The sequence below is a fragment of the Diadema antillarum genome, unplaced genomic scaffold (assembly GCF_040938485.1).
Source record: "Diadema antillarum isolate AM-2024a unplaced genomic scaffold, OU_Dant_1.0 seq00000266_RagTag, whole genome shotgun sequence".
NCBI lineage: Eukaryota > Metazoa > Echinodermata > Echinoidea > Diadematoida > Diadematidae > Diadema > Diadema antillarum.
Window position 1 is genome coordinate 1,058,886 of NW_027271303.1, and position 22,450 is coordinate 1,081,335.

General features: G+C 41.4%; 1 protein-coding gene across 1 annotated transcript in view; it reads left to right on the forward strand.

The window, feature by feature from the left end:
- The first annotated feature begins 286 nt into the window (after positions 1-286).
- Positions 287-22,450, forward strand: part of LOC139729839 (E3 ubiquitin-protein ligase RNF34-like) — a 30,424-nt gene continuing 8,260 nt past the window's right edge. The window contains exons 1-5 of the mRNA XM_071640764.1: positions 287-420; positions 16,239-16,673; positions 18,778-19,338; positions 20,177-20,329; positions 21,903-22,104. Of these exons, the coding sequence (XP_071496865.1) occupies positions 16,353-16,673; positions 18,778-19,338; positions 20,177-20,329; positions 21,903-22,104 (1,237 nt within the window). The 5' untranslated portion in view covers positions 287-420; positions 16,239-16,352. The remainder of the gene's footprint in view (positions 421-16,238; positions 16,674-18,777; positions 19,339-20,176; positions 20,330-21,902; positions 22,105-22,450) is intronic.

Here is a 22,450-nt window from a genome sequence, read left to right on the forward strand (position 1 = left end):
TTTGGACGAACATCGGCATGAATGTAGCGCCGTGCGTGTGGGTGTGCGACGTGTGCACGGTGCAGCCGCGAAGTTACCGTCTTCAGTTTTGTTTATGTGCGCTCAACCACTCACAGGGCGCACCACACACCTCCCTTCGCTTCGAGCCCAAGCGTGCGCTGTCCATGCACATCGTGTACCTACGTACGTACGTACACATGCACGTACAGTACAAGTACGTACACACGCGATTACGTACGATTCGATAGTCTAGTCACAGCCCAGCAGTGCATAGTGGCTAGTGGCCTACTACACGCAAGGCAGGAAAAACCCGGATAAACAACGTGATTCTCTTATAGTTACACCAACATCTGAACATACGGATTGCTACTTTCCACTTTACTTGCAGATACGTTACACTAAAAGGATTATGAACATGTGGTAAGTACTTGTGTGTTTACTAAAGTGAACACTTGTTGCCGTCCAGCTGTATTCCGTAACCCTACGGCTACGACTGGGTTATCGTGTTAGTGTTACGTCGTCGGACATGCCCACCGTTTCCATGTTGATGACCGCGGGTCTCGTTTAACTGCGTGTGCCGTACGTGGTATATAGTAGTACGTGTAAAGCCAATGGAGACTGCCTTTTTTTCAGTTGTACAGTCGATTGCGGAATCTACTTTGTACCAGTCGAGTATTTACTGATGAGTGACGTCTTTTTGGCGTTATACATTGTACATATACATGTAAGCCTACTACGTACTAGGCCTAGTATAGGTCTATACAGTATTAAGTCAGTAAAATTACTGTCAGTAGCTCCATCATCATCACCAGGGGCCGTATTCTGAGAGCTAATTAAGTGTCTGATTAGCACTTAATTACCGAATTGGTATTCTGAGAGCATGATTAAGTAGGGGGTATATTAACTACCATAGCAACAAGCGTTTTGGCGGGAAGGACCTACGCGTTTGCGCGTATCAATGCGCGTGCACCTCTGAGAGGACTTAATCACAGAGTTAATTACGAATCGGTATTCTGAGGGTGTAATTAAGTATGAAAGTTAATGGAAAACTTAATGATACCAAAGAGTGTCATTAACTACTCCGATATCACGCATTACATCGTGTTTTCTCTGCCACAACGATGCTTACCGTCTTCCTTAACCGAGGAGCGGTTGAATCTTGTTATCATGGTATCCGTAGAATTCAGAGAAAAAAAGAAATATAGCCGATCTTCGAGGAATTTTGTCATTTTATGTGAGCAAAGAGGTTGAGATCTTCGCGTGCGTAGGTGAGGGGTTGTAATCAAATACCGGAGTGTGCGCACGGAGCTCTTGGGTTGTAATGACAGGGGGCGTGGAGGAGCGCGCATTGAGGGCATATTTGCGCGTGTAATCATCATTTTGGCTTCTAACAACGCGTCTGATTGGATGGAATAACAATTAGATGGGAGGGACCTAAGATAATTACAGGGGACTTAATCATACCTTAATTACGTCCTCAGAATACCGATTTTGCCCATGATTAAGGGCCTATTAACTTCACGACTTAATCACGAAGTTAATTACAGACTTAATTACGACCTCAGAATACCACCCCAGCTGATCACCGCACCGCACCGTCATCCCCAAAACACATCTGCCCACCCAAATTAGCACAACCGGATCGGAGCTGAGCTAGAGCAACTCGAACTTCAAGAGAGGGCGTGGGGAGGGATAGCCCCGGAGACCGCGCCGCCAGGCGCGGTCCTGGCGGCTTCCCCGCAGTTTCGCTTATGTTATAGTTCAAGTATTCTGTGCGCTTGTGCAAGTGATTGTGAATTCTGTGAACATCGGTGAGCTGCTTATAAGACATCATTTTGTGCATCACAAGCAATGAAATGCATCAAACAGTCGCCGATGATAGTCATTTAGGTTTCATCGACCCATGTAAGTATTCCTAGTAGTTTCTGTTGAAAAATTAAGGAAATATAGCGCCGCAAAGGCACCCGTTTGTTCAACATGAAGATCTTTTATGGGAGCACGGCGCAGCCGCCACACTGCGTGTGGCGGCTGTCGCAGTTAGGGGAGGGAGAGATAATGCAAGGTGTATTAGCCCAATTACCGTATGGTCGCCACTTGTGCGTAAGTTTTATGCACGTCCGGGCTGGCGAACTAATATCGGCACTGAATTAGTTCGCCGCCCATAGCCTGCCACATATTATTACAGCGTGTGTGTTATACATACGCTTCAATGAAGGAGGCATTGTCGGTCACCGCGTTCGAAAATCTCCCTTAATCTGCCACCTGAAATCCATTCTAAATCAAAAACATCCTCGTATTAAAAATGGTTTTATCACCTGTTACATATGGTAAAATATATTTGGGTATCAGTATAGGGTAAGCTAACTATGCACAGCCCAGTCGCTGTAAGTAGCGACAGCGTACTAACCAAAGAGAATAGAAGCTACGCTAAGAGGGCTTACTCTCACGATATCGCGTAGTATGCTCATGGGCGAAAAAGTGACGCCATTATTAGCTGAATGACCGATAGAGGGCATATTTTATGTGATCATAACCCAGATTTTATAGTAGTGACGTTTGTCTGCCTTTCATTTTCCCCCTTTTTAGGGGGCATACATGTACACACTTTGTACAGGGGAAAAGATGTAATTAGGACTTCGCTTTGTCATACAGAAGTATCATTCCTGTCTAACCATGTGCAATTGAAGAAATGTCATTTATTTTCCAATATGCAGTCCCACAAAGTTTGAGCTAAAGAAAGTAGACCGAGAGAGAAAGAGATAGACGGCATTTGTCAGCTCAAATACGATCTTTGAAGGACTACAGATTAAAAAGTAATGACATTTCTTCAAATTTTTTTGAACGTATCGACAGAAAATATACTTCTGCTGATATTTTGAGGCCTGAAAAACAATTCTACCGCTGTGTTTTTTCTTAAAATGAAGAAAATGCATGGAAGGTAGGGTTTTCTCCATAGGCTCACGTGTCGCGGTTTTGTTACTAAAATGGCCGCCGTTGGGCTCCATGCGGGGCACGCGGGGCTCCATGGTGTACTACACCCGTTTGCGTGCGAAATCGCGAGAGTACACCCTCTAATCTTAGCTTCTATACTCTTTGGTACTAACACAGTAACAGTATTTGGTAAACACAACAGCGTCTGGTCTGGCTAAGGGTAAGCCTACCAGCAGTAGGCTAGATCTGCTTCGGTCACCTACCAAAATTCAGTCACCCATATCACTAATCACGAGCCATATAGCCAGCAAGTTCTACTGTCACAACATACGCAAATCACATAATTTCACGACTGGCACTGTCATTTACAACAAGGAAAGTCCCTGCCTTTAATAGGCCCTTACATCTTAGAGTTATACATTAGAGTTAGACATGAGACCCCTCCAAAAACCCATGTAAAATCCCAAATTTCACCGTCAAAAATGCAGAATCGATGCAACTTTTCCAAAGCGTGGGCGCGAATTTAATAAGCCCAGTTTTAAGAGCAGGGGTCACCAAAAAGCGCTTAAAATCAAGAAATACGGCGTTCTCTTGCGAGACTTATTGCTTATCGCAAGCTCACCCCAGGCCTCGCTAGATACCCCCGTCACACTTACAATATGTATTTGGAATCAACACGAATCGAGCAGAACCAGCCGGAATTAAAGATTTTCCAAATTCGGGCCACATTCGGGAGAAAAATTCAAATTCTAACAATTTGATAGGGAATGCTGTTCGAATACTTGGAATGCACTTCGTACCCGTCTCGAATCATTCTTGCACATTCCGAATGAATTAGCTCTCGAATGCTGCTCGAATGTACTTGGAACGCTGTAGGAATATTCAGAATACTGTTAGAATGCGGTCAGAATGTTTAGAAAACACTTCGAATGCTGCATGATCGCGGTTCGATTGCTGCCCGAAGTCTGATGGTCGGAAAGCACCTCACATGCAGTACAAACTCATTTCGAATGCGGTCAGAACGTTCCCGGAATGGCTACCAAATTATCTTTGAATGTTCACGAAGTCAAACAGAATGCAGCCCGAAAAATTAGAATACACTTAGAATGTACTTAGAATGCAACACGAATGTCCCGTGTGTGTCAAGAATGTCGCGGGAATGGTCTCCGATAGCGTATAAAACGATGATTTTCATCAGTCTCAACCCGATCATCCTTGGACCATATTGCTTTGCTATAGATTGCTGTCCTCCGGCAAGACCTCCTTGAAAGAGAGTGTTTAGGCCAGTTACCCCCCGAGCAATTACCCCAGACCCTTCCCGTGTCCCTAACCCTACTCCTAATACTGAACCTAATCCTAACCCTAACCCAAACTCTTATCTTTACTCTAACCTTTTCACTCACCAGTATTTAACTGGAGGTAATTGTATGAGCATTTGAGCATTTGAGATATTTTGGCAGAATTTGAGGTGCAACACCGTTTTGATTCTCCCTCAAATGAGGTCAGATTGTTTCAAATGCTGTTAGAATCCCGTCGGAATATTTAGAATGCCGTAGGAGTATTTAGAAAGCAGTTAGAGTCCAGTAAGAATACCCTTCGAATAATAATCGTTATTTCTCCACTTCGAATGCTCCTCGAATGTTTTAAGCATGCTTAAAACATTCAGGCTGGCCACAAGAATGGGCCCGAATGCTTGGAACACACTCAAAATGTCGTCAGAATTTTTAGAATGCACTTTGAATATGCAGGAATGCAGGAAGAATTTTCATTCCAACGGCATTCCGACTCATTCCGCCTCTAGTGTGACGGGGGTGTTAATAGCCGGAGTGTGATGGTATCCGCAATTTAACAGAAAAGAAAAACACAATTTCCGTGCGTGGCAATGCAGCAGTGACTCACAATGTACAAGAGTTGAATGCAAGTGCCGACTTGCCAGTATTCGGTCACCAATGGACGTCGCAACGTCACCGGTGAAATTACATGTACATTTTACATGTACACTGTATATGTGCCAACAAGGTTATTGCGCGGCGCACATTTCAGCAGCCTTGAACACGTATTGACTTTGAACACGCATAAACCCCTGAATCGTATGGAGCTTGTTGGAAAATAGTGTCCTACTACCTAGTGGACACCTGTGTCAGAGACTCCAACCCCAATCACCTTCTGATCTGGAGATTCTCCTGCCTGAAACCCCAAGCAAACGGGAGATTCAAACTTGATGTGCGCGAAATGCACATTACGAGCGCAAAGCGCGAAGTTCCTTGCTGCCCGTGTCCATGGCTTGCTTAAAGAAGAAATTTATAGGAAATAATGTCATATAAATTGACTATTTTCCATCATTTAATGTGATTTTGATTAATTTCTGACATAAATCGTGCAATAAAGTTGTCTCTGCTTTGAATATAAGAATCTTTATTTTTACCAAATTTGAGCACTGGAAAAAGTTCGATGCGGCTACGAAAAGTGCCAAATCTGCGACGTCACTAAATGTGTATTCTACCCAGTGGAATTTACGTATCTATAGGCAAACTGTGTGCACTTTTCAGGAAATTAGTGTGTAATTTGTCGTCAATCTAGAATAAATCGTCTGCCAAAACTATATATTCACGTCGTGAAATTGTTTGTTTGTTTGTGTTCATTGGAATCATTTTTTACACCCATAAATTTACGGAAAAACAAAGTTTTAAAAGCACAAAACCTATCGTCAGCTCAAGATTCACGATTGCCGTGATCAGCTGTTCCTTCTTACAGCCACAATTTGCTGTTATTATTGACACAACAAATCGATCATTGTGGGGGAATTGCGTATAGCTGAGGTAATCTTACATACTCATGAAGGATGATACAATGTAACTAAAGTCAAAGAGCTGTAATTGATTGGAAATCATTTTTACACCCATAAATTTACGGAAATACAACGTTTGAAAAGCACAAAACCTTCCGTAATCAGCTCAAGATTCGCGATTGCCGTGATCAGGTGTACGCACAACAGTACAAGCAGAATCGGCAGTGAAGAGGTATTCCTTGATGCCGTGATTTCAGCTTGATTCTTCTTCGAAATGGCATGATGAAGGTTTGATAGATAAATGTGACCTTCTTTTTCTCTTGTGTGTTGGTTTAAATTCTAATTTCTACTTCAGCTTGCTAAAAAACAGTCTAACAAAGCGGGAAACTGCAACATTTCCGTGCTGAGCAGCAGTCACGATACACGTGTTGCATGCAAGCATGCACCGCTGCCGCAGCGATCCCCATAGTATAACACGTAGATTGCTTGTAAACAAGGGGGTTCGCGGCGCAGTTGACCAATCGTGAACACGTATTTCGATCACGTGTCTTGGTAAAAGCAACAAGGCTGTTTACGCGTCTGGGAGACGATTTGCATATTACAAAACTTACGCATGTTTCAGACGAATTCATGAATGAAAGTGAGTAGCATGACATCATGCCATGACCATATTTGGAATAAGCAGAGGTAGAGCTTTCTGTAGGTACCAAATGTGTTGGGGTTCAACGCAGAATATCTAAGACACGATCGCCAAAAGAACAGTCATTTTCGCCGTAAGCGAAGGCGATTTGGTCTTTAGACGTAAGATTTTGGCCAACTTTTGAGAATGACATTCCACTTTTCTCTTCAAAATTTCACATTTTGTAGGTTGTATTTCGAAATGTTGTTGATATCAATCAGAAACTAGAAAATTTCCCCTACAACATGATACCAAAATGTCAATTTGGTCCCTGAGGTAGGTCATTTTTTGACCTTTTTCGGGCTGTAGCGCGAAATCACATTTGCCGAGAAGTTTCGGGTTTTGCCAGAGCGGGTCTCAATAGCCGTACGGCATGTCAGCTCATACACATTTGGTGACGTCGCTCAAATCCGATGTTTCTTGTAGCGAACGGAGCTACGTGGTCATGGAAATTGGGTGTTTTTTCAATCTCAAAAACAGTTTGGGGGTAAAGTTACATCGTCTAAAAGATATCCAGTTTTGTTAACTAGCTTCTTAGCTTTCCATAGATATCAAACTTGTCATATTTCTAGATTCTTTATAAATTTCTGCTTTAAGGGCCCTGGACACGCAAAAATGGGTTTTCGGCGGGAGATCTCCCGTCGAAAGCGGGAGAGTTTGAGTCTGTGCTGTGTCCTAGGGTGATGCAGACCCTACTGTCTTAGCGCTAATATTGGCTAGAGCTACAAATTGTACAATGTATAATGGATCAGTTCTACTGTGCGGTAGGTGGCTGTCTCAAAAGGACGTCTTTCTGGAAAACATTGCTAGGGCACGATCGATCAGCATGTTGCATTCTACCTGTGTACAGTGTAACACAAAACCTACACGTCGCACTGTGATTAGATCATAACAGGTCAAAATTGTAATTTGGGTGTTTTGCTAAATTTTCTATGTTGAAGAAACCAGCTGTAGTGATACGAGATACAGCACAATCAGTGCTCGATATTAGCAGTGGCCCATGGCCACTGGAAATTAATATCAGGCCACCAAATTTCCAAAAAGGCTATCTTTTGTGGCCTGATAGGGCAGCGGTATTCAGAATGAAGTTTTATAATTCCTTTTATTTTGGGCCACTACATTTCTCTGTCAGGCTACCAGAATTTTAAAGTAAAAGATTTTATTGGCCCAAAGGGGTCACCTGGTGAAAATGTTGGAGTCAAGCCCTGCACAGTCTGAGCACTGTACACAATGTCTAGTTGAAATGTCCTCTTTCAATTGCCAAATGAAAGGATAAAATTTGTCACAGACACTATCCTCAATTTATCAAAAGTATACAGTGTAGGGCCTATACAAATTGTCTACTAACTCAAGGGGTTCACTAGATACTGATATTTTTGGGACAGCTTTAAATCAAGTGACATGTCTTCACCCTTCACTCTATGTATGGGAGCTGGTGTGTTGCTTTCAAAGTCCACTTGGGCTTCAGATTCTCTAGGGAAAGTTTGAGATCAAAAGATTGTGGTCAGAAACACAGTTGCAGATAAGTCTCAGTTTGCCCCCCCCCCCCCCCATTACTGTACACAAAAAAAAAAACCCAAGCAAACAAACAAGCAAACAAAACAAAACAATGAAAACCCAACACTTACAAAAAATAGCATGAAAACTGAAATGAATATTAAAGGACCAAGTCTTTTGTTTCCTTCAACTTTAGATCTACAATGTAGACTTTATTTTTTTTTTTATGCTTCTGTTATGAAGTGTTATGAGGTTATTGTTGGGCTGTGAGTAAAGTGAACATAATTGGAACTGACTACTGGTATACTCTGTTTAGGGATCAACTTATTTTTTCCATGGCACCTTTGTGTATGGTACGTTGTACTATCTGATTGCATCAAGCTACATGTAGTAATGTACTCATGAATACTTTCATAGCAATGCCATAATAGCTTATCAGCATTCAGGGTTTTTGCTTGTTTGCTAGGGCAGCTTGTACTATGAACATTGACGATACTGTACCTCTGAAGATACTGTACACTAGTTGGACCTACAATGGACAGTACAATTGTACAGTGTACGTATCACAAGTACACTGTACAGGGTGCAAAGATCCTGTATACTACAGGCCATTTAAGCAAAGACACTCGCCCTTTTAGTCCAGGCTAGAAGGCACCCAACCTTGTTTTTTGATATATACAATGTTTTTTGATGGTTTCTTGTCAATTCGAGGGTGCTGATTCCAAATCCGATTGATGCCACTCGCGTAACCTTGAGCATTTTCGGCAAAATGCAAAAATCCAAAATGGCCGCCAGATATGCTAATTCGGCCGTGATAAACACAATAATGTGCCTTATATGACCAATTATTCCACCAAACTTTATACATTTTTGTTCCTAGAGTTACTCCATCTGCATTTGCAAGAGAATTTTCATTTCACATAGGTTCATATAGTATTTAAAGGTCATTTCTTATTCAAAATGGCCGCCATTCCTATGCTTATGTGCTATATGAATGGCAAAACATATGCATGGAAATGTAGAACAAATTTACTGTATTTCCAGTCCCGTATACCTACGCTGGCATGAAGTGTTGCATGTGTATACAAATATGTTGGGTGTCACTTACAATATAGAGGGCCTTCATGTATATTTGAGCATTTAATATTCATAAACCTTACGATGTTTAACACAATTTCTTATATACTTCATTTTGTCTCAACAACGAATTCAAGTTCACTAAACGTCTCGCAAGAAATCAATATACCATCACATTCTACATGCAGGTTGAATATAGAAATGTAATACTAACACAATATAATAAGAAGTCTACATGAATGGTATTTATCAAATAATGTTGAAAATGGAGGGGAAGCTAGAAAACAAAGCTTCTAATATGCATTCCCCTAAAACCATATCAACAAAGTACAGAAAAATCCTATACAGTAAGTGCAGAGATACATGGTTGCAGACAAAAACACATCGGACATTAATGACCCAACTAAAAACCCTTTCCATCGTACATTTGTTTTTACCAGCAAGGAGTTGGGGGGGGGGGGGGGGAGGGAGGAGTCCTGAGGCGAGTTTGAAATGGATCATAACCTCCATCACTTTGATATGATATAATGTAGAAGTACCGCCTTGATATTATCGAGCAAACTTGATTTTCTTCTTGAATTAAAACAACAAAAACTGGTGAAGGCATAAACTAAACTGTCCAAACGCAATACGGTACAAATTATTAATTAAACATCAACCAAGGAGCAATGTAAATACTCTTTCAGTTCTCTCACAGTTCCCAGGAGTTGATAATATACACTTTGACATCATGATCTCCTTCAGTCTTGTCTTAAAAATAAAACTGTCATTTTTATTGTCTTTAAAGAACCCTGCAATTGGATGTTTGGTAGCAGGCGACATCAGCCCCATATTTGAAGAATTCTCAGGCTAAAGATGCATATTAGTCCTGCAATTGCTTTAATTGCAACCACATCTGGTGATGTTCAGCACTTCCTCAGGAGTCAGAGGGCAATTTTGCCATAGAAACTAAATGAAGACATGAAGACTTGCTTGATCACCACCCGTTGAAGCCCTATGGCTTTGTTGCCAGGCCAGAGACAGTTGTAGGTAACTTGGGTGGTATCAGAGATGACATCAGACCAGCATCTGCACCAACCTGTTTTGGGGTCAAAGCTTTCAAGTTACGGGAGGGAAATCTAGGTTTGTGGGATTTCAGACGCATTGATGGCAGGTTGTTCAAGGGGGCATTTCACACTCTAAAAAAAATCCGAGTCAGAACTGACCCGGAACTGGGTCCGTTGTGGTCACACACCGTTCCGGGTCAGAAATGACAAGGAATGGGGTCAGATATGACCCCATCCAGAGTCATGATTGGATCAGGGTGATCCCATTCCGGGTCTTCATGACCAAATTCCAAGTCATCAGGTGTGTGACCCCAACGGACCCAGTTCCGGGTCAGTTTTGACCCAGATTTTTTTTAGAGTGCATGAAGCGCTTTGTCAGATCTTTTCTTTTTGACAGTTGTTATAAGCTACTAAAATCCTTGCATCTTATTGGCCGAGAGCAAATTTGTCAGACAAATTTGTCAGACAAAACGCTTCATGAAATGCCCCTATGCTATCGTGTTTAGAAGGTCAGGGTATGCGTTGACGGCACTGGTGAGGTGGTGACACTTGTCTTGTCATCCTTTCCTTCCAGCGTGAGGGAGAGTGATCGAGAGCCAGTGAAGAAGGGTGGACTTCCTTAGCCCATGCTTGGAAGGCTTGCCACAGAGGGCTACCTTGAACATAGCGTTGGCAAGATGGTTATTGAGATGGAAGGCATGGGTCTGATGATAATCTTATAAAGGTTGGGGCAAAGTCGCCAGAAGGTGAAGTACTCCTCTATTGTCTTGAGATGGGTCAGTACTTGGCTGAAGTCATCCAAGGACTTTCTATGAGACGTAAAGGCGAGATCATCTGCAAACTTCCTACGTGAAGCGAATGTTATGTCACCATGTATATGTTAAAAAGAGCTCTAGTGGAGTTAGTTTACAGCCACCATTAAGGAGGCCATCATTCAGAGTCCTAACACAGCCGGTCTGGTTACCTAGAGCAATCCTGAATCTGCAAGTGCTGAAGATTAAAGACAAGCAGTGTGAAGTTGTTATAACACTGCTTTCAGAATGAGGCAGCACTGCACAGATCTCAGAGTCTCTCTTGACATCATATACGCAAACACATTCACTTCGAAAAAAATGGTGATAAAATTCATCTACCATATACAATTCATCTGGGTTAACATGAAAAACTTCGGGGCATTGTTTTCATTTCAGAGATTTGACGACAGGAAGTGAGGTGGTCCGTTTTTTCCTTTTTCCCCTGCCTCATATTCTTTCTCGCATGAGGGGACTGAAAGGTTTGTATAATATCGCTTTTAGATAATGTAGAACAGGACAGGTAATTGGAATTTTCATTTGTGTGATCATCTAGGATTCAGCCTTTTAATTTAGTAAATGAGAGTGAATATTATACTGTCAAACATCTCAAGGCAAGTAAGTGTCAAATGTTCATATCTAATAATTCCTGATAAACAATCTTGATGTTGGCGTCAATTCAAGCTTTGGTGGATTTTTTCCAAATTCCTAGGGAAAAATTCAGATTGAGGTACGCAGCAAATTCAGATGTTTGCATCAAACAATAAAACAGCTTTTGTTACTAACAACCTTCTGATTTATAATCAGCACACAAATTGATAAACAGTGTACCTGAGTGACAGAAAAAAAGAAAATGTGTTTATTTCCATGTACACTTTGCCGTTCATATTGTGCAGGGGTATATGAGTGGCATCCATTTTGAAGTTTTGTATTAAGAAGAATATAATAAGCCTAAAAACAATAGGTTTTCTGTTTGTTTCCTTGTTTTGCTATTGGCACTCATCAGATTTGCATTGCACATGCAAAACTTGATAAAAGTGAAGGTATGTGACTAAAGATTCGTCTTCTATTTCTATGCATATTTTTTGCCATTCATATAGTACATGAGTATAGGAGTGGCGGCCATTTTGAATTGAAAATAAGCTTAAAATACTAAATGTGCCTCTCCAAATGAAAAATTTCTTGTATGTGTAAGTAGAATTACTCAAGGAACAAAAATTTAAAAAACTTTCATGGAATAATCGGTCATAAAATTGACATAACTGGGATTATCATGGCCAAATTAGCATATATGGCGGCCATTTTGGATTTTTGCATTTTGCCGAAAATGCTCAAGGTTACGCGAGTGGCATCAATCGGATTTGGAATCAGCACCCTCGAATTGACAAGAAACCATCAAAAAACATTGTATATATAAAAAAACAAGGTTAGGTGCACTTTCTATGGAGCCTAGCCTGGACTATTTGTAGAAATTATTGCAAGGGAAGCAGACCAGTATAATGGTAACCTTCCTTGCTCTCACGTAAAAGGAAACACCATTGTTGTGCCTCCAATGAAAGTCCTTTGAAATTCAAAGGATTTGTCCACTTATTACAGTGTTTTGTTTTGTTTTGTATCGCTTTTTGTTTGTTTTTCTGTGAGGGCTTCTGCAGAGCTTCATTCTGTGCAGGCATCTTGAGGATCATTTTTATGAATGCGAAGACAAAGAATACATACGAGTATAAACTCGCTGAGCAACATCGCTTTAAAAGGAGCGGCTCCTTTTGTAAGAAAGCGATGTTGCTCGTGGTCTCTGCGTCTGCCTCACAATCAACTGACTCTGGTTTGATTCCCAAATTACAAGTCTATTCAAGCATTGTTGGATGTTCCCTTTGGTACAGTAAGAAGCAAAATGCTCTATCTGTGGGAGAGGACATTACTTGTTGAACTTGTACTGTAAATGGAGGTCCTGTGTGTGTGTGTGTGTGTGTGTGTGTGTGTGTGTGTGTGTGTGTGTGAGAGGGAATCATGACATGTGCACATAACACTGTGCATGTGTGTTCATGTATGTAAAAGATCCTTCTTCGTTCATTCATCGCAGAGAGCAGGGTATTAATCCTGCAAAGTGATCTTCTGCCTGAGGTGACCAGCAATACAGTGTAGTTACACTGTAGCATATGGTGCCATTCTCTAGGCAAATAGTGTCATTTACAATTTGTAACAAAATAGAAGAAGAAAGAGTTCTAAGAAGACCCATTTTGTAATTGGTTTCGGCTATATGGTATGCACAGCTGTAGAGTTATGCCTTATATACTGTACTGTGTATACTAGTTTATAAAGTGTTTTTTTTTTAAATCTAAATTTTGGTAAATTTTTGGTCATCCATTCCCAGTGCCCACAATGCCCAATAATTGGATGTTTGTCAGAGCAAATCTTCAGAAAGAAACATTTGTTGGTGATATGAATTGCATGAAAAATGAGGCTTCTTGCCAACCATAGTTCTACCATTTTGCAAAATTAATATCTTTATTTGAGATTATGAGCTCAAGTCAAAGGTCAGGTTTGTGTACAATGTGCATAATTTGTTTACAAGTGTGTGGGGTTACAATGTACACTGTGTACTGAGATCAGTCAAATGAACACTATTGGGGATACATTGTACACTGGTACTGGGTGTTGGGTTACTGTTTTTGTAGTCTTTAGTGACTAGAGTTGCGTTGTAAATGTCACCACTGCAGTACAATGCACACTGTATGTTTTGTTAAATGCAAGTTTATGATACTATCCCCAGTACTAACCCAAGCCTTTAGCTTGTAAATTTAATCATTTAAGTACATACATTTCAGTCAGATGAGATTTTTTGTTTTATTAAAGATCCGTCACTAATCCAGCAGTTCGGCCTCTGGATTTCCCACTACACCATTGTCAAGCCTGTACAGAACCAAGAAGTCCTAGAATATGAAAAAAATGGTACCATGGTCTGGTACTTGTAGTAAGGCATTTGTTGTGTACAGTACTCTCATACTGTATTGTCTCAGGAGCCATAGACTTCAACAAAAAAAGCATACAGTAATGCATTAGACACAGTGAACATTTGATAGGAAAGCCAGTAATGGGGAAAACACAGGGCACGTCTTTTTTGCACAGTGATTATGATGGAAGGCATACACCGTATAGTGTACAACATAGAGGTCATCACTGCCACTTAGCAGGATTAAACAGTATGCTTTGTTGAATAAACAATGATAAGGCAGAACTCCAGGAAGATAGATACAATGTACAAATGTATGATCTGCTTGTGTCATCATACACTGTGCAATATTTGTACAATCTGTGAACACTGTGATTATGTACTGTACATGTACAACATGTATGTAAGAATTCAATTTGATCTTACTTCTTGTTTAATAGCGGGAGGTCATGACTTGGGATTAACTCTTTGCTTGCCAAAGTCGTAATTTCGCCCCATGTTATAGACACAGTTACATTGTATATTGTATTTAATCTACAGTATGCAGGTCCCCTGCTTCTCCTTCAGATTATGGATACACTTTGGTACATACAATGTATATAGTGAGGTGCCCGCAGCTTGTCAGGGGCCCGAATACCGTCACCCAGCCAGAATTGTTTTAAGCGCACTAAACAAAAATTTATGCCCGGGACTGTCTTCAGTACGCTTGAAACTTAGCAGGGCTACCACAACCAAGCAAATTGTGTTGGAAACCGAACAGTTTTCGCGAAAATCTGAAATTCTAATAGGAATACGTGTTACTGTAAAACGAGAAATGTTCGCGTGCATTTTAATTTCGCGAATTTCGCGAGCACCAAGATTCGCGAAATTAAAATGCACGCAAAATTTCTTATCTACACTATATACATTGAACGCAAGAGGCAATTCGCGAAAATTTCTTGCCACGAAAAAGGCCGTCGGCTCCAATTCGCGAAAATTTCGTGCCGCGAATATATCATGTTTTACAGTATATAGTACAAACTGTAAGTATCATCACTGTCACCCGCAACATCTTTTACACGTATGTCTATGGGAGCATCACGGTCACCCGAGCACGTCTTTTACATGCTAAGTCTATGGGAGCGTGGTGATGAGTTGCGAGCCCCTTCCTTAACGCACAACTATTCTGCATCGTTCGCGTTTGACGACGATAGCTGCGAATTTTCGATATCGATCAGTAAACTTGTGATTCCATTGGAATTTTCAGCATTTTTCCTGTATGTGATTTGGATTTCAGAGAATGTCAGTGGCGAAATGTGATTCAAATATGCACAAATATTAGCCAAGACGAGGTGCGGGTCACCCAAGTATACTAATACATACAGTAGCTTTGCATCAGTTTCCTTGTAGTGTTATGCTATCCGTATCCCCATACACAAACAAAAGCTAACATCATTTTCAACTGGCTACATTGTACATAACAATAATGTACATGTGTACTACATGTATACTGTATGTGACTGACTTCGGCAATGCCAGGGAAGATATCTCACTATATTATGGTGAAAAATTGTCATAACACTATTTGAAAAGTCAGTTTTAAAGCAGTATAGAGAACAGTAGAGAATGTTCCATCCAACAGGTTTGAAATCATATTGATGGAAACACACAGTGCATGTCTATTTTGAAACCAAGTTAGGGTGTTTTTGTAGTGTACATTGTACAAGCTGCCTTGTAATTGTATTTCAAAACCTGTGGTTTGAACACTCTGTTTGTTCCCAGCAATGATAGTAATCATTTGTCATTAAAAATATGCAACAGTCATATTACAGTACTTTGAAGGAAACACAGTCACAGTACAGTGTACATTAAATTGTATCTTCAATTTGAATTTTATGTGGTAGCCATTTACACAACATCATACCAGGCCCTCAGCATTCACAAAACAGCTTTGATGTCATAGTGCCTCATGCATGTTGTGCATTCTCAAATTTGTCTATCTTCATTTATTACTCACTGTTTCCTTCCTCACATTTTGTATGTGTCACAAATCATTGGACACTTGCATTGTGGGTTGTAGCATTGTGTACTGTATTGTAAGAAAAATTGATTTTATTGATTGGACTGAAAATATCATAGTTTTGTCACTTGGTATCATACAGCATTGTACAGCTGTATCTATTTCTTTACCATGGGTTTTAATACAAAAGTGTCCTGCCATGGTCTGGAAAAACATTACAAATGGTCCACTATTTATGTTTATGGTTGTACAATGTAATGCACATAAAATATATACATTTTTTAGACTTAAAACATTAATTTTCTGTTGCCCTGTGTGCTGGTGTCAAAAATAAAAGGGGAATTCTCTTCTGAAGCAATGATGATAGTGGATAAATTTATGCATTCTTTATTTCTTTTTTTGCAGGGCCCATGTACAGTATTACACCTGAAACCATGAAGGACTCATTGGTAGCCATGTTTTGTTTATCATACTCTGCAGATAACCTTGTAGTGTTCTCACCGCATTCATCCCCTTTCACCATCATCCTTGACCATCACACATCTACGAATGTCCTTCCATCTGTGGCCATAACTCATTCAAGTTCTGCATTCCATGGGTTCAGGAGCGGGCAAGCCGGTGGTAAGTCCTGCAGCAACTCCGGTCTACACCTTCTGCTACACCTCGTCGCCCGAGCCCCCCAGTAGAAACGGCAGCGCGCGGCCAGAGGGAAGGGCTGCAGCTGGTGGCGGTGTGAATCAAGCGGGAGCCAGTGGTACCGGTGGCGAAAGCGGTCACTGGGTCGGCAGCAGTGGTGGCGCCGGAGGCAACCGACGACCGTCCAGCAGGCAAAATTACTACGGGGAAGCGGTCGATGAAAACGACAACATGGTGTGTGAGGCGTGCTCGGCATCATTTAACCTATTCAAAAGGAAGGTGAGCTCAAACTACTCTGTAGAAGATGTTAACCAATCAAGTGCTTGTAGAGTTTTACTGTGGAAGCTATCACATTTTGCTGTCAGTAAATTGGTGTCTGTGTATTTCACTGTGTTTCTTATATTGGATATTAAAATGAAAAGATGGAACCTTACATGTACTGTAGTGTAAAGACCTAGTATCACGGGAATGCCATGGAGTGGGAATGCTGGCGGTATATTAAAAAATTGGCGGTACCGGTATATTAAAAAATCCCAGTGACAAATTGTGCCCAGCTCTTTCTCTGACCTCTATGTATAAAGGTGGCCTCACACTATGCGTTTTTTTCGATCGCAGTGCTTGCGATCTGTTGCGGTTGCCAGATCGCAATCATCGAGTCGCATAGTGTGAGCGCAACAACCGCAAGGCTTGCGAAATTTCAGCCAGTCGCAAGGGTTCGCAGAGGCAACCGCAGATGATCGCAAGGTCTCGAACATGTTCAAAATTTGACAGCAGCCGCAAGGAGGTCGCAAGGCTTGCGGATGCCTCCAAGTCACGAGAAGTCGCATGCAGTCGAGAACCGCGTGCAACTTCTTGAAACCGCAAGCAGTCGCAAGAAAGAACCACATAGTGTGAGGCCACCTTTATTCAGCCGAAGAATCTCAACTGGAGTCAACCTTTCCCAATTTAAGAATCACTTACAGGTTTAGCAGTTAAGAGACTTTTGAAGATATGCCATAAAGAAAACTAGTTTCTGTATGAGCAACAAAGGGTTACAGATTTTTTTCTTCTTCTCTACCTCTTGAAATCCTGTCTTTGAATATTGAAAATTATGATTAAAAAGCTATAGTACCAAAGCTGTGAAAACTGGTTTTCTTGGACGTGGTAGGTTAATTTTCCACTGTTGCGCTTTATTTTAGTCTTTGAGCTCTGATATTTTTGAAGTACTTACTATACAGCATACAATTAAGTGCATGATTTGTTCTGAAGTGTGAGACAATGGTACAATTTATAAACTATCAAACAAAACTGTGGTTTCAATTGGAGTGTGAAATCTGATTATGGGACAAAGGTCAACATATCAACGAAGACATTGTCCATACTAAAAAGGGATTGGAATTGATGCTTTTGATATCCCAAGTGGCGTGCTTATAGAGTAATGTGAAGTTATGAATGCTGATACACTGAGCCAAGCCTGTATTGTACATGTACATGTATACCACCAAAGGTAGTTTTACGTACACACATAAACCATGCAGCACAAATTTTGACAAGTGTTCATGGGTATTCATAATGGGTTGAGTCATATACGGGGCAATCATTTTATAGCCTACACATGTCCTGTGTCAAGGGTACAAATAACAAGATGATAACAGTCCATCTCAACTTTGGTATATGTACTCTGTACTATTGAGTAGTTGATGTGTAAAACAAGCTCATATGAAAGAAAATATGAGGTACACAAGCACGTACAATTGTATGTGCCCTGTAGGTGAATTGCATTTTGTCCTCAACTTCATTGATACACAATCGAACAATAACAAAGGGAAGTGTGATAATCACCTACATAGAATCGGATGGTAGCATAGTGTTTAATATTAAATGGGTTAGTCAAATACCGGTTAGTGGTTGGCTAAACAGAGTCACGTGATGGAGGTACAGTACATTTGTTATGTTCGCCCATGGGCGAACATTCTTGGTAATGTTCTCCCATGGGAAAACATTTTCACGTAACAAATGACAGAAGGCCTAGGACCGCGCGCGCACAATGAATTTGGCTCAGCGCGAGCGAGCGATCGAGTGCGTTGTGCTGCATGCATGCTGGCATGGTGGTTGCAAAGATCGTACACTGAATCTCTACGATCTTTGGTGGTTGACGTTGACGTATTTGACTAACCCACATAATATAACAGATGATGACTTTTGTTGTCGGAAACATGTACCAAACGTTCCACCCTCAGGGTTTGAATGCTATTTCGGGAGGCTATAAGTCCCTCAATAGCATTTCAAACCCTTTGGGTGGAGCATTCGGTATGTCCCCTCCCCCGCCAGTCATCATCAATGTACTGTTTGTGCTATGTAAACATTACAAAAAAACTCAACTTCAATGTTCTTGGATCTGCAGTATCGATGCATGGATTGCGACAGATATTACTGTGCCGACTGTTACATCAAGAGTCCCAGGAAATGCTGTCGCACATGCAGTGAAATAGCGCTGCACCCCTCGCGGGCAGAACTAATGAACTTGAAAGTCAAGGACCTGAGGCTGTACCTGAAGTCTCACAGTGTTTCCACCCAAGCCTGCACTGAAAAGGACGATCTGGTAGACCTCATAGTGGAGTATGTGGAGGCGCATCCCTCCGCTTTCAACCGTCCGGCTGGGAGCGGATCTAGCAGGACCTCGTTTTCTAGCAATAGGAGTAGCACCTCGCATCCTCAGAGCTCCACGTCAAGCCAGCAACAGCACCAGCCGCCGCCGCAGCAGCAGCAGCCATCAGCAGGGCAACGAGCAACTCAACGACTGGAGGAGGTCTTTAACGACCTATTCAGGGGGCTCTCGAACGCGCAGTCGGAGAGCAGCGTGGACCCACCAAACTTTCGGGCGGAGACCATCTATAGGGCTGCCACCACACCCAGTGGGAATTTCAACACCCACACAGCATTCAACAGTACTGCATCATCCTCTGTAAGTGTCTCTGTGGTGCCAAGCATGCTCATCATTTCTCTGCATTCTGGGAAAGATACTGGTAGAGCAGGTGTTTCATCTGTTCAGTTAAACAGTACTAGGCTCGTCTAGATAGATATTAAAAGTCCTTCAAGCAAGAAGTGGCCCTTGAGTTGAAATGAGAAGTTGCAGAGAATGTGAAGTGTTAATGTAACTTGTTTCCAACTTGATTTTATATTTATTTCCATTTAGAGTTATTGGGCGAAGTGTGGACTTGGAAAACTTTCAAGCTGTAAACTTAATGCATGTGGCCCAAATCAATGAATTTGGCAGACCTTTGTTATTGAATATTCCATATTTTTAGGAGGTGTCTTGCTTGTTAAAACTGCTATTATACCATATAATTTTGAAGGACCTCAAAAAGAAATTGAAACACACAAAAAGTTTTGTTTGATTCTATAGCTTTAAGGTCTTTTAAAACTTGTATCATATATATAACTGGATGATGATGGTTATCAGTTCAATATTGCTAATCATGCAAGGGAAGATGGAATTCACTATCAAAAGCTGAATGAAATAAAGGGAGCATGCAGTCTCTGCATTAAAATGATACAAACTCATCCGAGTTTGGTGTTCATGACATGCCAAACTAAATGATGGAAATCAGGCTGTAGGAATTCTTCTGACCAAAAAAAAGAAAAAAATGCTAGAATTAATTGTCTATTGAAATCACTAAATCATTCATTGTTGCATGTGGAACTTGGGACAGAATGGTTAGAGCAGAGATATCCCTCGTTTATGTTGTCTATCCCTGTGTAAGAATGCTAATACGTATAATCTTTTGTTAATACATTTGTAGGGAACTAGCCAAAGACCCCAATCGAGGCAAGCATGGCAGACTCAGCCGCCTCCAGATCTCACTCCGACGACAGAGGCTTCGACATCGGCCACGACGTCAGATGATGTCCATACACATACAGAGACAGCACCATCACAAGCCCAGAGGGCCGAGGTAGAAGAGCCTTCACTGTATTCTGAAATCTAATAACGACATTAACGACAGTCTCTTCGCTAAACTCGGTGATATGGGAACACCATGATTTCCATTATGGCCTCTTCATTTCGATACTAGGCATCTCCTACAGTGTCATCGATCACTGCACGGAAAGAGTATTAAACTTTTTCCATTGAAACTCTATTGTGCTGTGCTTCCCACGATCAAATCATCATCTTGAGCACAACATTTACATATGACAATTGATGATGATTTCTCAGCAAGTACAGAAACCAATGAGTCTGTGTTTAAAGGAAACTAATGTTGCTTGAGTTGATTTACTAGACCCAAGCAGTAAAGTGCTCTTCCTGTCAAATGCTGTTTCACAAAGCCACGCTGGTTCCAAGTTATGTTGGTACAGTATTCATCGCATAATCGGGACAGGTTGGGAGTAGCAAACACGGCCCCTTTAAGCGAGGTGCCCGATTTCGCGATGAGTACTCACCACACACTAACGGCATACGACATGTACATGTAGTGCACACACACACACACGCACACACACATGCATACTGACGTACTGTACGTGTACATGAATACACAACACGCTACCCCTCGGCGCGACCCTCCAGCTCTCCCTGCATTCTCGCAATGATGTCGAGTAATCGCAACCGGGTTCGATTCTTCTGTCAAACACGCGTGTACACGTAATCAATGTCAGCTCATAGTCTAGATTCATAAAACGTTACGTATTCGCACATGCATTGAACCCTTCTCATCTTTCACGCTCTCCCTCCCACTCTCTCCCCCATTTCACTGAATACGTAACTGTTCATAGCCCTCATTTCAATCACGTAACTTTTGCCCAGTCACAACTGAGGAAGATTGTGACGTACACACAGATCACAGTGTACAGCTGTATTGAAAGTTGAAACCAAAGACAGTAGATAACAAGATACGAAGGCGCGCGATAACAATGGACTTTGCCCTCAGAGTGTATGACTGAGATTAAACAACGCACACAACCTGGGCTGTATGAGCGAGGCATGTTTTTTATTGGATGTGAGTCGAGTAGGAATTGCAAGCGAGCACATGGCTTTGCTTATGTAGGGGAGAAGAATGTTCGCGAAGGCATGTGCTTTGCAATGGCATGGATACTTATACACGGCGCTTTCGTGGCTATGCATGTACATGTACTGGATGGACGGAGGTCAAAACACACCAATCCGAAGCTTGCTTTGTAAGTTTGTTGTAAACGACAACTGATACGGAATCTCTGAAATGTTGTTGTGGTATTTTGGTAGATTTTTTGTGTAAAATATTAACAAAATCAAAGATCGCTTGAAGAAAAATTGTCCCGTTTATCAGAGGTCCCCGCCCGATTATCCAGTGAAAATAACGTGCGTTGGAAATGTTTCTGGGAAGCGTATATCATTTAAACGAGGATCCCGATTATCAGATGCCCGATTATGCGATGAATACTGTATATCATTTAGAGATGCATCGTAGTATTTCTTGCACACATCCTGAAACTCTGCACTAGTCTCCCTCTCACATTTTGTTGGTTTGTGTGTTGGTTTGTTTTTTGCAGCAAACACCTGTCCAGCCAATCAGGCGGCGGGCCTCACTGAGCGACATCGAGACGGCCGAGGGCATCGACTCCCTGTCAAACAAGCAACTCAAGGAGATTCTCACCAAGAACTTTGTGGACTTCAAGGGGTGTGTGGAGCGGTGGGAACTGCAGGAGCGCGTCAGGAGGCTGTACAACGAGAAACAGGAGAGGAAGAAAAGAGGTGAGTCAAATGACAGCGATCGTTAACCCACTGGAACACCCGAGCCTCATTCTTTGATTGAATTAATTGAATAGCAGCGACGATAGAAGAATTTGAGTAAATTTCCATTTATAAATTTTATTAATTGATTTTCATTATCTTCTCAAAATCCATGATCTGATTTTGACCACGTTTGGGAGGGAATCATTTTTAGGTGAGGTTTCAGATTAGGAGTCAAAGTATCTGTTGGCTCTAATTATTGAGCAAAAAATGTTTTCCCTCAGGTGCACGTATCGATTCTAACCAAACCAACAGTTGTAACTATAATAGTAATGACTGCCTTCAACTCCTCAAGATATGCTGCTTA